General features: G+C 44.1%; 1 protein-coding gene and 1 long non-coding RNA gene across 2 annotated transcripts; one reads left to right on the top strand and one right to left on the bottom strand.

Annotated features, from left to right (window-relative positions):
• Positions 1 to 428: 428 nt before the first annotated feature.
• LOC115485557 (uncharacterized) lies at positions 429 to 2,760 on the bottom strand. The gene is made up of 4 exons (XR_003946326.2): positions 2,249 to 2,760; positions 1,526 to 1,571; positions 788 to 907; positions 429 to 517 (listed from the first exon to the last, which is right to left on the bottom strand). It is a non-coding gene; the product is annotated as an uncharacterized LOC115485557 (long non-coding RNA).
• A 717-nt stretch (positions 2,761 to 3,477) lies between these two features.
• CDK1 (cyclin dependent kinase 1) lies at positions 3,478 to 12,771 on the top strand. Its single transcript, XM_050976276.1, has 8 exons — positions 3,478 to 3,561; positions 4,438 to 4,488; positions 5,879 to 6,035; positions 7,090 to 7,213; positions 7,597 to 7,767; positions 8,330 to 8,493; positions 8,622 to 8,763; positions 11,896 to 12,771. The coding sequence occupies exons 2-8, from the start codon at positions 4,452 to 4,454 to the stop codon at positions 12,007 to 12,009; spliced, it is 909 nt and encodes a 302-aa protein (XP_050832233.1). The 5' UTR covers positions 3,478 to 3,561; positions 4,438 to 4,451; the 3' UTR covers positions 12,010 to 12,771.
• The last annotated feature ends 557 nt before the right edge of the window (positions 12,772 to 13,328 follow it).

The raw sequence follows: 13,328 nt of genomic DNA, 5'->3' as shown, positions 1-13,328 counted from the left end.
GTACTCAGCAGAAAAGGAGTTGTTCAGAGCATTACACTGGGTTCTCAGCCATGAATACAACTGTAATGCCATAATCCCAGCTCGGCATTGTTGGTCTGATCCTGTGTGCCTTGCACAAACAGCACTGCACTTCAGGCAAAGGGAAGTCTGGGATGCCAAAGAGGTTTTAATATATGTGCCCCTGGTCATTTATATAAATAAAATGTAATTAACATTGTGTTGTCAAGATTCCTTTGCTGTTTGCCTTGGAGTTTTCCCTCAGTTCTGCATTTCACTGTGTGTTGCTGTAAAGGGGAGCAGCAGTCCTAGGAATTCCCACATGCATCCATCTGTGACTCAGTTGTCAGCAGGCTCACTGCTGCTGCTCCCTCAAGCAGAACAGTAAATCCCTTCAAACACAGAAGTCACTGCAAATGTATCATTTGTCCCAAGCAGCATCATTAGCTCCTGCCATGTCCAAAGCAATGATCAACCCAGATAAGCACCACCCAGTGAGAAAGGAGACGTCATTTATATCCTAAGAAAACAAGAGGGAGGAAAACACAAGGTGAGTGTCAGACAGGTGTTTGACAAATTAATGCCATGTTGAGTCTATATTCACATGCACTTGTCTCCTAAGCAAGGCAGCTCTAAGGGAGGGCCACAGGCAGAGGGCAAGGTAGCCTCTGCTGCTGCTGGAGGAAACCAGTGCACACAACCACACCCTCCACTGCTTTGAGGGGCTGGCATGGCCACCAGCCCACCCAACACAGAGACCACAGCAAAATAATGTCCCTGAGCTGCTTACCTGATTAAGCCAGCACAGCCTGGACCCAAGAGATGACACAAAGGCAGGAGCAGTGATTTCGGGCTCCAAGTGCAACAGCTATCAGATGGATTTCAAAGCCAGCCACCTTCCAGACCCTTCCTAAAGGTATCAGAAAAGGCTGGACTTGTCACCCTATGTGCTGACCAAGGGGATGACCAACCACCTCAAAAAGATCACAGTGCTGTGTGCAGCTGGCTCATGGAGAAGTCCCCTCACACGTTAAACAGGTGGGGTTCCTTCACAAGAGAGAGCTGCTCTTTAGCCAGCTTTCCTTCTGGTGCCTCCTGGCCCTTCCCACTCAGAGCCCATGACACAATGGGATGTGTCATTCAAAAAAAAACATTCTCAAAGAGTTTGAAAATTCAGTGAGCACTGTGAGAATGAAAATGAATAGTTAGTGTCCAGCAGGAAGGACACCAAAAAATTTATATTTCTAAGAAGTAATAATTTCTGAGCACAGCTAAGAAATTCTTGTGTATATTTAAACTAAAGCTATAAAAAAACCCTTGCTTTCAAGAAAATTCAGATCAGTGTATTCAGTACTTTCAGACAGAGTATATGTTACATATAATCTCTCTATATTTTAATATAACTTACAATCATTTATAGTACTGAATGATTATGATACCACCAGCAACACCTGTAAATTAACCAGGGTTACTGGGACTTCCAAGAAATGTTTTCCTCTAAAGGGAAAGCTGGATTTTGGCAACCTACCTAAGGTCCCTAGGCAGGAAGTGGTCCAGCAGTAGTAGCTCCAGGCCTGGGAATAGAAAACAACATTGCTGGTAACAGAAAACAACGTCCCAGAGCTGCAGAGCCAGGCCTGAGGGATGTGCCCCACACTCTGAGCTGTGCAGCTGATCCATGGGCATTGCTGTAGCCACACTGTCCTGGCTGCTTCAGACCTGTTACACACACAGGGTAGAAATTCTCTGTCACTGTGCAGGGCAGAGCCCATCAGGCTCTTTTCCTATGAATTGCACAAGACTGCACTAGCCACGTATGGAATTTCCCAGATATACAAAAGCCTTGTTCTAGGCAGGTAAATTCCCAGCAAGTGGTGATAATACAGGATTCAAAGTAAACAGAAACCCACAAGCATGCACACCATATGCTGCAAAAATTCCCCAGGAGGGAGGGGAAAGTGGGGGGGTTTTACCCCTGAAGCACACTCAGGGGGTGGAGCTGGACGGGCTGCCTCTCGCCTTTGCCATGGGGCGGGGACGAGAAGAAGGAAGTCTACCATAAATAGCCCTGCTATTTATCCCGAAAAAATGCTTTAAGGGAGAAGCCGCATGATTTTGTTTACAGCACCCTGCCCTGCTTATATTTCAGACAAACAGCAAAGCCATCCTTCAAGAATGTTGTAAACCAGTACAGTGAAGTAATAAAAAAAGGCAGAAACTTTAGCAGTGTGAAGAGGTGCCTGTGTCTCACCTCTGCAGGGACTGTAGGTTTCCACAGGAGCTGTTGGTCCAGGACTGCCAGTGCTGAGGATCAATTGGTGCTAGAGTGGGTCAGCAGCACCACAGTGGAGCTGTCCTGCAGTGGAAAGACTTATAAAACTAGAAACACATGACTTTGCTAATCTATTAAGCATTTCAGTTTCTCAGTAAAAGAATTTGTTTGGAGTAGTATTTTCCCAGTACTTTTTTGTTAGCTCATGTGCTGTAGCACCACTTTCCTGGGTACCAGTGGAGGAAGGCTGCAGCTGGCAGAGCCCACAGGTGAGTCTCTAATTCCATCTCCCACCATTCTTTCAGAAGCTGGGATAGCACAGCAACTAATCTTTCTTAATCTGGGAGGAGGCATGCAGAACTTTAATTTGCCTACAGACACACATCCCAGCTTCTGGGGAATTAAGTTACCAATGACCTTTCATTAAGGCATATGCCTTAAAAGCAGCTCCCAAGGCCGCAGTAGCACTGCCCAGATCAGAGCCTATGCAGCCAGAAATAATTAATTTATGCTCTGGCTGGCCATGGCATCCAAATCTAACAGACTTGATTAAAAGGAGACAGGGAACATTGTCCCTGTGGGTGCCGCAGAGGGGACATCGGCCCTGTCCGCAGGGAGGGCTCAGAGCAGGGACCAGGTGCTGCTCCTTGGGACCAGCAATGGCACCAGAGGAATGGGCAGGAAGTAATGCCCAGGAGTTCCACGAGGCAGAACTTCGCTGTGCCGTGACCGAACTCTGGGACACATTGCCCACAGAGGACGTGGATTCTTACTCGCCGGAGATATTCCAGAACCGTCTGGACGCGATCCTGTGCCATGTGTTCTGGGACGGCCCTGCACGAGCAGAGAGGTGGGACCAGGTGTCCCCTGCAGCCTGACCCACTCCATGACTCTGGGATCGTGACCAGTCCGCCCAGCGGCGCCGTCCCAGCGGCCCCGTGTCACCGGCTGAGGGCAACGGGGAACGACCCACCCGCCCTGCCAGACAACCTCCGCTGGCGAATCACGGGAACGTCCCGTGCACCCTCAGCTGGCCGCGCCCGGCCGCGCAGCATTTCTCTATTTCCCCTCCCTCCGTCCCGGAGCCGAAAGCCGCCCTTTGGGCCTCGCTTTGGCGCGGAGCGCGCTGATTGGCCGCTTTGAACAGGCCCGGCGCGGCGCCATTGGCGGAGCGCGGCAGGCGGCCGGTTCGAATGCGCTGCCGCCCCGCCCCCGGCCCGCGCGGTGCTGCGGACGTGCCTGTGCGGCGGCGGCGGCAGCTCGTGCGGCGCGCGCGCGCAGCGGCTCCGCAGGTGAGGGGCCCGCGGCGGGGCCGTTGGCGCGCGCGGCCGCGCGGGGACCGAGGGTGGCCGGGGCGGAGGGATGCGCGCTCCCGAGCCCGCGCGGGGTCCCGCTCCCCAGCCCGGGGGTACAGCGCGGCCGCCCGGCCCGGCCCGGCCCGTCCCGTCCCGGTGCGCGGCGGGGAGCGCCCCGGAGAGCCGGCCAGAGAGCGGGGGAGCGCTTTGGGCCGGCGGGAGCGCGGCGGGGGCTGGGCTGCACCGAGCGGGGCCTGGGCGGACGCCGGGCGCTGCCCGCCCTGCCCGGAGCCGGCAGCCGCTCGGAGCCGGAGGTAACTCGGTTCTGCTCGGTGTCCGTATCACCCCCCTCCCTCCCGGAGCTGGTGCTGCTCCGGAGCAGTGGGGGAGGTGCGGAGTGCCGGTCCCGGCTGCCGCCTCCCGCTGCGCGGGCGCTCCCGCTGTGCGGTGACACCCTGGGCCGGTGTCCCCTGGCGTGGCTCACACCCGGTTCCTGAGTTTCACATAGCGGCATTCCTATCCGTTTCTAGCTCGTTCCTCTTGAGCGAGTAGTTAGGTAAAAAATTATGAGCAGGGTGCACTTCTTTTTAAGCTCCCTGGAGGAGCTTTCTTCAAAGAGTTTTAAATATTTTTATTTTCTCCTTAGAATCATTGCCCTGTCGTACCTTGGGGTGTAGTTTTTCTAGCTGGAATTCAGAACAAATACGTTCTGTGTTCCTGTTGATGAGAACAGTTAAGTGTTTCACATTACATCTTAATTATGTGAGGCACTACTCGCTTTGAAAGATTTGGCATAGGTTCAGTGACTTGTCTGTGTTCACGACAGCAACTGTTCACCCTCACTTTCTGTTTCGTTTTTCCCATCCATTTCAGGGATAACCACAACAATGGATGATTACACGAAAATAGAGAAGATTGGGGAAGGTAAGTATGGGGAACAGGGAGCTTTTAAATGCTCCACAGTTTGAGCTGTGAAGTGTCCCAGAAGATCTGTGCACTCTGCCTCTTACAGGAAGCACTGAGATTCAACCATGTGGCTAAATAAGCCTGTGGCTTAATTACTGTGGTAGTTATGTATATCTGTAAAAACTTTCAGCCTGCCTCTTTTTTTGAAAGTAACATGGTCTTTTTAAAAACAACTGACCAGTGTTGAAAAGTGTCTGCCTTCATTTTGATGGCTAATGATGTAACATTCCTCCAAAAGGAAGAAAAAACATGTTCTGAGTCCAGAAACCAGCCTACAGCTTAGGATGCTCCCCCATTTCCATGAGCATGAACTTAGCAGTTGCCCCTGAAGTTGTGCAATGTGTTGTTTTGCTTGGAGCTGCTGGTAGGGAGTAGTGTTTTCTGGATTGGTCTGCTCTGATTATATACAGGCAGTGCGGGTGTCAAAGGAAAGCAAGATAGCAAAGCTCTGTGGAGAAGTGAATTTTTAAGTTACTTCACATTCAGTTTACTTTCACTTCAATGCAGGTGTTAGTAACAGCACCCCTGTTATTGGAAATCCAGCCTGTGATCACTGTAGAAGTCTGTTTTTTTTAGATTGAAAGTTTGAAGTACATTGCTCTGAGATTGCCTACTCTGAGGCAATAGCAAAAGCTGTGCTTGGATCTTGCAACAAAGCTTTGTAATCGGAGCCTTGTGCCTGAATCTTTCTGAAATAAACTAGTTTGGGCTTCATGTGAGGGATTAATGCTTCAAGAAGGGTAAAAAGAGAAGGCTTACAATGTTTTGGTTTGAGGGTTCTACTTCTGTGAGCACTGATAATTAAGATGGATTGATCTGAAATTTACTCTTGGTTCCAATTTCAGCTTCTGCTGAGACCCACAGTACTAGTCTCTCTCCTGCACTGAGCATTGTGCTACAATGTGTGTAGGTATTTCTACAGCTCACACCTACGGATGGCTGGATCTCAGACTGCAGGAGCACTACCTCCATGTGCAGCTAAATCTTTAGCATTTTAATATGATGTATCAATGGCAGAATCATCATCCTTTATAATGATCTTACCTGAAAGTTAATCAACTTGAAACTGAAATAGTACCTGATTTTATAACTACATCTTCCAAATGTTCACCTTTCACATTTAGGCTTCTAAGTACATGTCCTAACAAATGCTGCACTTCATGGGTGGCATTCTTTAAACAAACAAAAATATTGCTCAGTTTAACTCTACAGCTAAGTAGTAGTTTGTAATCTAAACAAATACTCCATTTGTAAAGACATTTCCTACATTAGCAGCTCCTGTTTGCAATAACTTACTTGTACCTGAAGCTGGTACTTCCTATATTTGTTTCACTGTCTTTTTGTTCAGGTACCTATGGTGTTGTGTATAAAGGTCGTCACAAAACCACAGGCCAGGTGGTTGCAATGAAGAAAATACGCCTAGAAAGTGAGGAGGAAGGTGTTCCAAGTACTGCTATCCGAGAAATTTCTTTATTAAAAGAGCTGAATCATCCCAATATAGTCTGGTATGCATATACTGGTATTTAGCTAAACTCTTGGAGGGGCACTAGGTCCCATCGGATCATAAATTATTTTTCCCCTCATCTAGTGAGGTGAGAACCTCTCTGTTTAATACAGTGTTTGCTTTGCAGCAAATATTTTAAACTCTATACTCAGTTTTCTAATCAAGCCTTCCTCATGCTGCCTCTTTTCATTTTAGGAATCATACAAATTTTTGTTAATTTAGGAATTTCTGTAAATTTATTTCAGAGAGGTTATTGTGAGAATGGAGGCAGCATACCTCATGAAAACTGGCTGTAGATGTTACCTAAGGCAGACTCAGAAGTTTATTTACCACCTTGAAATACTGTTTGACTTAAGTGTTCTGATGTTCTCCCTGCTGTTCTGTAGCAGGAATTTAGATGTGTTTTGATATTGTCATTGCTGGCACACCTGAGCTATGAGTGAAAAGTCCATCAGTGACTGCTTGATGTGTAAAAATTATTGTAGCCATTGTCTTCCCACAACATATTTGCTTGCTCTTTGATGCAGCAAAATACTTAATCTTTATGTGCCTTAAAACTGGCCAGGTTCCAGCCAGGTAGTCTCTCAGTGTGTGTATGTTTGGGTTTAAGAACCCTTACACTCCAGTAAGGATGAAGGAGATACTTAAAATTGTGTGCAAATCCTGCTGTGTCTATTGGATTCCTATTAAATATCCCCTTAAGTTCCTAGTAATTCAGGCTCTGCTGTGACAAGCCAGCTTCAAAGAGAAGCTAGGCACCAATACCCACAGGTGGTTTTTTTTTTAATGGCAGCAGTATTTTTTCTTTGGACTCCTATGTCTGATTTGAGAGAACATAAGTTTAAGAGGAGGCTTATAGGCTTTTATCTCAGTTTGACACTATTTCAGATATACTTGCTTTTCCAGGTGACAGTGTAACTCACTAAGTCTGTTGTTTGAAGACTTTTAAGACTTCCATAATAGAAACGTGGAAATATCAGCTTGTATCCCTGTTGAGAAAGGAAATGAGAGTTCATGCATTTTGCAGTGGAAGTAATTGTATACTCAATTTTTAGTCTTCAGGATGTTCTCATGCAGGATTCAAGACTGTACCTTGTCTTTGAATTCCTTTCCATGGATCTCAAGAAATATTTGGATAGTATTCCATCTGGCCAGTATTTGGAGCGTTCACGAGTTAAGGTAATGAGGACAATTTCTTAACCTAAGAGGCAATTTAATGATGACCTACTAAACCATAAGCAGCTCTTATTTTCAGTATAATTAACCCCTTGAGGAGAAATAAAAGGTTAAATAAGCAGCAGTAGATAATAAGATGAATGTGAGTTTTGCTTTCAAATGCCACTTGAAAATCTTTTAATTACTGAGATTAAACTGCCTTAAACTAATGTTCAGAATTAATTTGTGTAGCTTTTTGATTGATATTAACTCAGTATCTGTTCTGCTTTGGATCTCTATTTCCTGCTGCTGTGGGGAGAGCTAGTGAAGGGAACACCTTTGTGTTGCAGGACACTGACATGTACTAAAGGTAAATCCTTTCTTTTCTGCCACCTCATTCTTTCTAGAGTTATCTGTACCAAATTTTGCAAGGCATTGTCTTCTGCCACTCAAGAAGAGTTTTGCACAGAGACTTGAAACCTCAGAATCTCCTGATAGATGACAAGGGAGTGATTAAACTGGCAGACTTTGGATTGGCCCGAGCCTTTGGAATTCCAGTGCGGGTCTACACACATGAAGTGAGTTGGGACATAGCTCTGGTGGTTTGGATAGTGCATACTTGCTTCCTGCTAAGAACTCATTCTGAAACAACTAAGAAGAATCAGGTTTTTTCAGGTTTTTTCAAGCCATAAGCTAACAAACCTATGAAAAAGTTATGTTTCATTTTCCAAAACAGTTTTCCAATTCTTTGACTGTGGTTTTACTCTAAGGTTCCAAAACAGTTTATGAATCCCACTCAGAGTGAGTCAGATGCACTCAAACTTGTTGCTCACTGTTTCATAAAGGGATTTTTGCTTTGCATTGCACTCAGGTTTAAGGAATTTTGTGGCTGGGTGCCAAAGGATTCCTGCTCTTAAGGAAGTCGTGCAGGCAGCTGATATTCTTGAAGTAGAAGCTACTGCAATGGAGTTGGTTTGTCTACAAATGGAGTCTGAAAGTAGCATTACACTATCACTAAAACTTAGGGTACTGGCTGTTTTTAGCAAAAAACTGTGAATGCTGCTTCATAACAAATGAGCCATTTATTTTGCAGTCAATTAAGGACCTGATTCCACAAACTTAACTTTCCTTGTTCCACAGGTAGTGACACTGTGGTACAGGTCTCCAGAAGTGCTGCTGGGATCTGCTCGTTACTCTACTCCTGTAGACATCTGGAGCATAGGAACCATATTTGCTGAGCTGGCAACTAAAAAGCCACTTTTCCATGGGGATTCAGAGATTGACCAGATTTTCAGAATCTTCAGGTATATAAGGCTGAACCTTTCTTTGTTACCTGTGTGGCACCACACAACAGTTGTGTGTAATTAAAAGTGTAATAGCACATAACAGATTTCAGACTAAATTGCTTAACGTTTTGCTTATGCTTGCACAGAGCTTTAGGGACCCCCAACAATGAGGTATGGCCTGAGGTGGAATCCCTGCAAGACTATAAAAACACATTCCCAAAATGGAAACCTGTCAGCCTTGAAACACATGTCAAAAACTTGGATAAAGATGGACTTGATCTGCTGGCTGTAAGTAGTCTGTCCTAAACTGCTGATTAAGAACCTGAGTGGGCTGTTTGAAATACTCCAGAATACATAAAGCTGTACTCATCAGTCATAGCTAGAAGGAAAATATGGAGATCTTCAAGCTATCAGCAGTGGTATGAGCCTTCATCCTTGTAGAACTGACACTTTGTGTGACATTAGTTCCTTTCACAAGTCATACCAGACTGTTTTTCACATGAAGCAATTATGCCTCAGCTTTTTTATAATAATAAGCCTGGTACAACTTGAAAGTGAGGATGAGTCTTTACAAAGAGGTTTAAGTGAAGGCTTCTGCCCATAAAGTAGCTGTCACCTTACTGCTGCCAGCACCAGTTGTGATGTGGCTGTGACTGCCAAGCCAGCTGGAAATGTTTATTTTATGGTAGCATGTGGGTTAATCTTGGTGGGCTCATCTTGGTTAAACTTTCATGATGGTCTTAACTGAATAAACAAGGATGGAAACAGCTGAATGTATTGATTAGCTGAGACAAGAAACTTAGTTCAAGTCTGTCTGTAGTGTCTGTCTCAATTGCCCTTAAATTTAGGCTAAATATTTTTGGCTGTGATATATTAACTTTAAATTGGTATATTTTGTGTCTATGTGAGTTTCCTTCAGTTCTGTGGCCAGGCAGTTAAACTACCACACCAGGCTTTTTAATTGGCAAGCTCTTCATCAATGTTTTCTATTTAGTGCCCTTCCAGCTCATGTGCTGCCACTGAAGGCTGGTTTAGGTCGCATCCTTGGTGTGCTCTTAGATGTCCTGAGGTATAATAATGTACTTTGGTTGTCCTTTGGCTGTTCTAAAGCTGCATTTGTACAGTGCAGACCTACAGATGGGGGTGTGGGTGGGGTGCTCTGTGTGTCTCAAGGCAAGCTGACACTCCAGAACCTCCTTGTACAGCAGTAACTGTGTACCTGGCTCATGGCTGTAAGCAGTCACAGAGCAGTTCATTACCCATATTGGTAATATGGCAGAATATTCTGAATGAAGCAGTCTTACCCAAAAAGCTCAAATGATCACAATTTCTCACAGTTTTTCTTGGGGCACAGAGCCCCAGTTCACAGACAGCCTGAGCATTTGTTGAATATGTAGTTGTCCTGGATAGCTCTGAACCTTGCAGCCCAGTTGTCTTACAGAGATACAACCCCTGACTGCATCTTTATGAAATCAGTTTGAATTAGAATTCTTGCTGACTATTTACAAACTAAAATGAAAGGAACAGGCAGGAAAATCTTGTTGAAACAGCTGCATGAAAAGGACCTGCCAAGGGCTCATCTGAGCTTAGGGGGGGCTTCACTCTGTGAAACCAATGGTTGGGGCTGCTGCTAATAAAGGCCAAAAAAAGTACTAGTTCTTCATGGTGTTAACATAATTCTAGTCTCAAAGCATATTAAATTCTCTAAAGACTTGTACAGTTCTGCCTTAATCAATGTTAACATTTTAGTTTCCTATTAGTGCCTGGTGACAGTGGTATTCCTGACTGGAATCCCTCTAAGTTTCCTATAGCACTTTTAAGCCTTTCCAACCCATAATATAACTTTAAAGGCAACAAAACTAAATAGTTTGTTCTAGAGCACAAGCTGAGATATGTCAATGAAAATGTTTCAATGTTTTTTTTTCTATAGACTATTGCAGATGTATGTAAAGGAGCTGTCTTTGAAAATGTCTTAACACAAAAATGTGTCATTCAAATTGCATGAGTGAGGTTGTGAGTTAAAGACCTTCATAAGCTAAATGACTTGTATGGCCAGCATTTCAAAGCACTTGATGGCTGTCCTCAAAAACTTTGAATTATCAGGACAGTAAGTGCCAGGGAAAACTAATGTTCCAGACTGCTCAGAGAGGTTTCCTTCACTTGCTCTATCAGTTGTGGTGCTGTAGACTCAGTGTCACAGCATCCCTTTCTCAGAGCAATTTCCCTCTCTGAGCCAATTTTGAGAGAACCTTTGGGATCAGAATTAACTATAGGGGCACTGTTCTAGGTATAGGTAATGGGAACCTGCCACAAGGTAAAATTGGACATGCAAGGTTAAATCTAGAGGCAGCATTGCATTTGGCAGAAGTTCAGAGAATATAAATGCAAATTCAGTGGTTTAAATCAATCTGGAAGACTCCCTGTTGGAAGTGTAAAGGTAATTAAATGTCAAGACTGAATACTGGGCAGGGTAAGAATGGTTAAGTTTTGTTCTGGAAGACAGATTTGTTGTGCAGACAGGGGAGAGGCAGCCGGTGGAATCCTGATGACTTGAATTTGAGATGGTCTGTCCTTTAGTATGGAGAAATAAAAAGACTTTGTTCATTTTGAGTCTAGTACAAAACTGCTGAGTGCTTCATTCCTGTTTTGACCCCTTAAATAAGCTATAGATACTTTTTTTTAATGGCTAGAAAACCAAATTTCCTCCTGTTTTAGAAACTTCTGGGGGTTAATTTAATGACTGTGGCAACCCCTCTTTTTGCTCTCATCACCTTTGAGGTATTCAATTGAAGTATTTTATTGCAAAGAGACTCAAGTGTTAACAGTTTTCTTCAGTTCTACCTTTCATCACCTTTGAGGTATTCAATTGAAGTATTTTATTGCAAAGAGACTCAAGTGTTAACAGTTTTCTTCAGTTCTACCTGCTTGTCATCTGCTTTCCAATTTGGACTTGGAAACTGAGCAAGCATTCTCTTATTTTAATTGCCAAGTCACAAACCTGAGCAGAAGCCATTTGACATCACTTTGCTCAATGTCAGCCACAAAACCAGTGTCAGACCACTTGTCCTTGTAAACATTTAGGGCTTTACCAGCCTAAAGCTTACTAATTTCCCTCAGTAAGAAGCTGAGACAAATGTTGCTGCTTGGTTACCTGGTTCTGGATTGAGTTCAGTGGATGTGGTACCCAGACACAGGCAAGGGCTTAGTTATTGAACAGGGGGGTAAATGGGATTCTCATCTTCTGAGATGTTATGCACTGCTACTGATTTGTAGGGGAAATAACCTCTCCAACTAGGAGAGCACAGAACAAAGGGGGAAAATGTCTTTGTAGCTACTTTATTATGGTTAAATATCTGTCTATTTCACCTGACTTAGCTCACATTTCATGAGGAAGTAAATGTGGGGGTTTTTTTCTTTCAGAAAATGTTAATCTATGATCCTGCAAAAAGGATTTCTGGCAAAATGGCCTTGAACCATCCATATTTTGATGATTTGGACAAATCCACTCTTCCTGCTAACCTGATTAAGAAATAGACCTTCGGACTAAATCAACCAGAGTGAAATAATTGTGATTACTTTTCCTCTTAAGTCTGTCATTTCTATGTCTGTCTTTTTGCTCTTAAGATTGACTGTATTCTGTTTGTTTTGGTTTAAGTGTTATCTAAATGTAAATATTAACCTGTTAGTGCTGAGTTCAAATACAATGCAAATACTGCTGCAATTAATGCAGTCAACTTTCTATAAATAAAGCTTTAACCCCAGTGAAGGACTGAACTTATTTCCAGGCCATGGCTGCTCTACAGAAGGACACTTGTTTTCTTTGGAATGCACTGGAAAAGTACCACTTGGCTAAAAAAGGTGCTCCCCTAAAGTTCTAAATGGTTGTTCCTGATATGATTGGAAATTTGTCGAGTTTGAGTTGTTTCAGTGTCATGTCAGTTACAATTTTACTTGAGCATGGCAACTGATGTGCCAAAGGACACTGTGAGATGTGCTGAAGAACAGCAACTTAGAAAAGTATGGATGGCCAAACTGATTTTGAGTTTTTCAAGGCAGCTGCAAATCATTATTTGAGATAAGTCCCTTGCTCTATGTTTTTGTCTTGGAGGCCCAAGAATTTACCAAGATGTTTGCTGTTGTGAACTCCTAGGAATTGTAATCACAAACTGAGATGCCACATGACTCCAGACTTTTTCATAATTAAAGCAGAAGCTTCTTAAAGCTCCTTGGCATTTAACTGAACGGATGAGAATATTGTTAAAAGTTCAAATAAAGTTCAAAGGTGTGTACTAATAATGGATTGTGTGTTAGTTTCCAATTCCTACCTTCATTCTTGGCCTTCAGACACATCAGCAGGGATGGGAGGTGTGGATCTGGTCTAAGTTTTATTGGCTCTAGGCACTGTAGTGCTCCTTTCCTTGCTGGCGGGGGCCAAGGCTTGCAGCACAGTGGGCAATAGTATTGAAAGTATTTAGATTGCTACATCAGTTGTCTGAAAGCACCGGTATGAACTCTCTAAGCAGTGAGGTTTGTAGGAACCCTGTCCTACAGCTGCTGAATCTGGACACTAAAAGCAGTGGAGATGATGACATCCATCCAGTTCATCACAGGTTTGTTGTGTCCATGAGTAGCTGAAAGTGTTAACTTAGCTTTTATTTACAAGCAGCATGGTGAGAGGTAAATACCACTTGGGCTGTTACCACTGCTCTCTGCAAAGTGCTTCTTAATCTCCAGAACTACTGGAAACTTGGTTTAACAGAATCATTTGATAGCAGAGCACTGAGGAGGAGAGGAGTTTTTGTCATACAGGTAAGTTACTTAATTGAAGGCAGTGGGGGAGAAGATTGTGCTGG

Source organism: Serinus canaria, chromosome 6 (genome assembly GCF_022539315.1).
Source record: "Serinus canaria isolate serCan28SL12 chromosome 6, serCan2020, whole genome shotgun sequence".
In the NCBI taxonomy this organism is placed as follows: domain Eukaryota; kingdom Metazoa; phylum Chordata; class Aves; order Passeriformes; family Fringillidae; genus Serinus; species Serinus canaria.
This window is presented reverse-complemented; position numbering and strand designations above follow the sequence as displayed.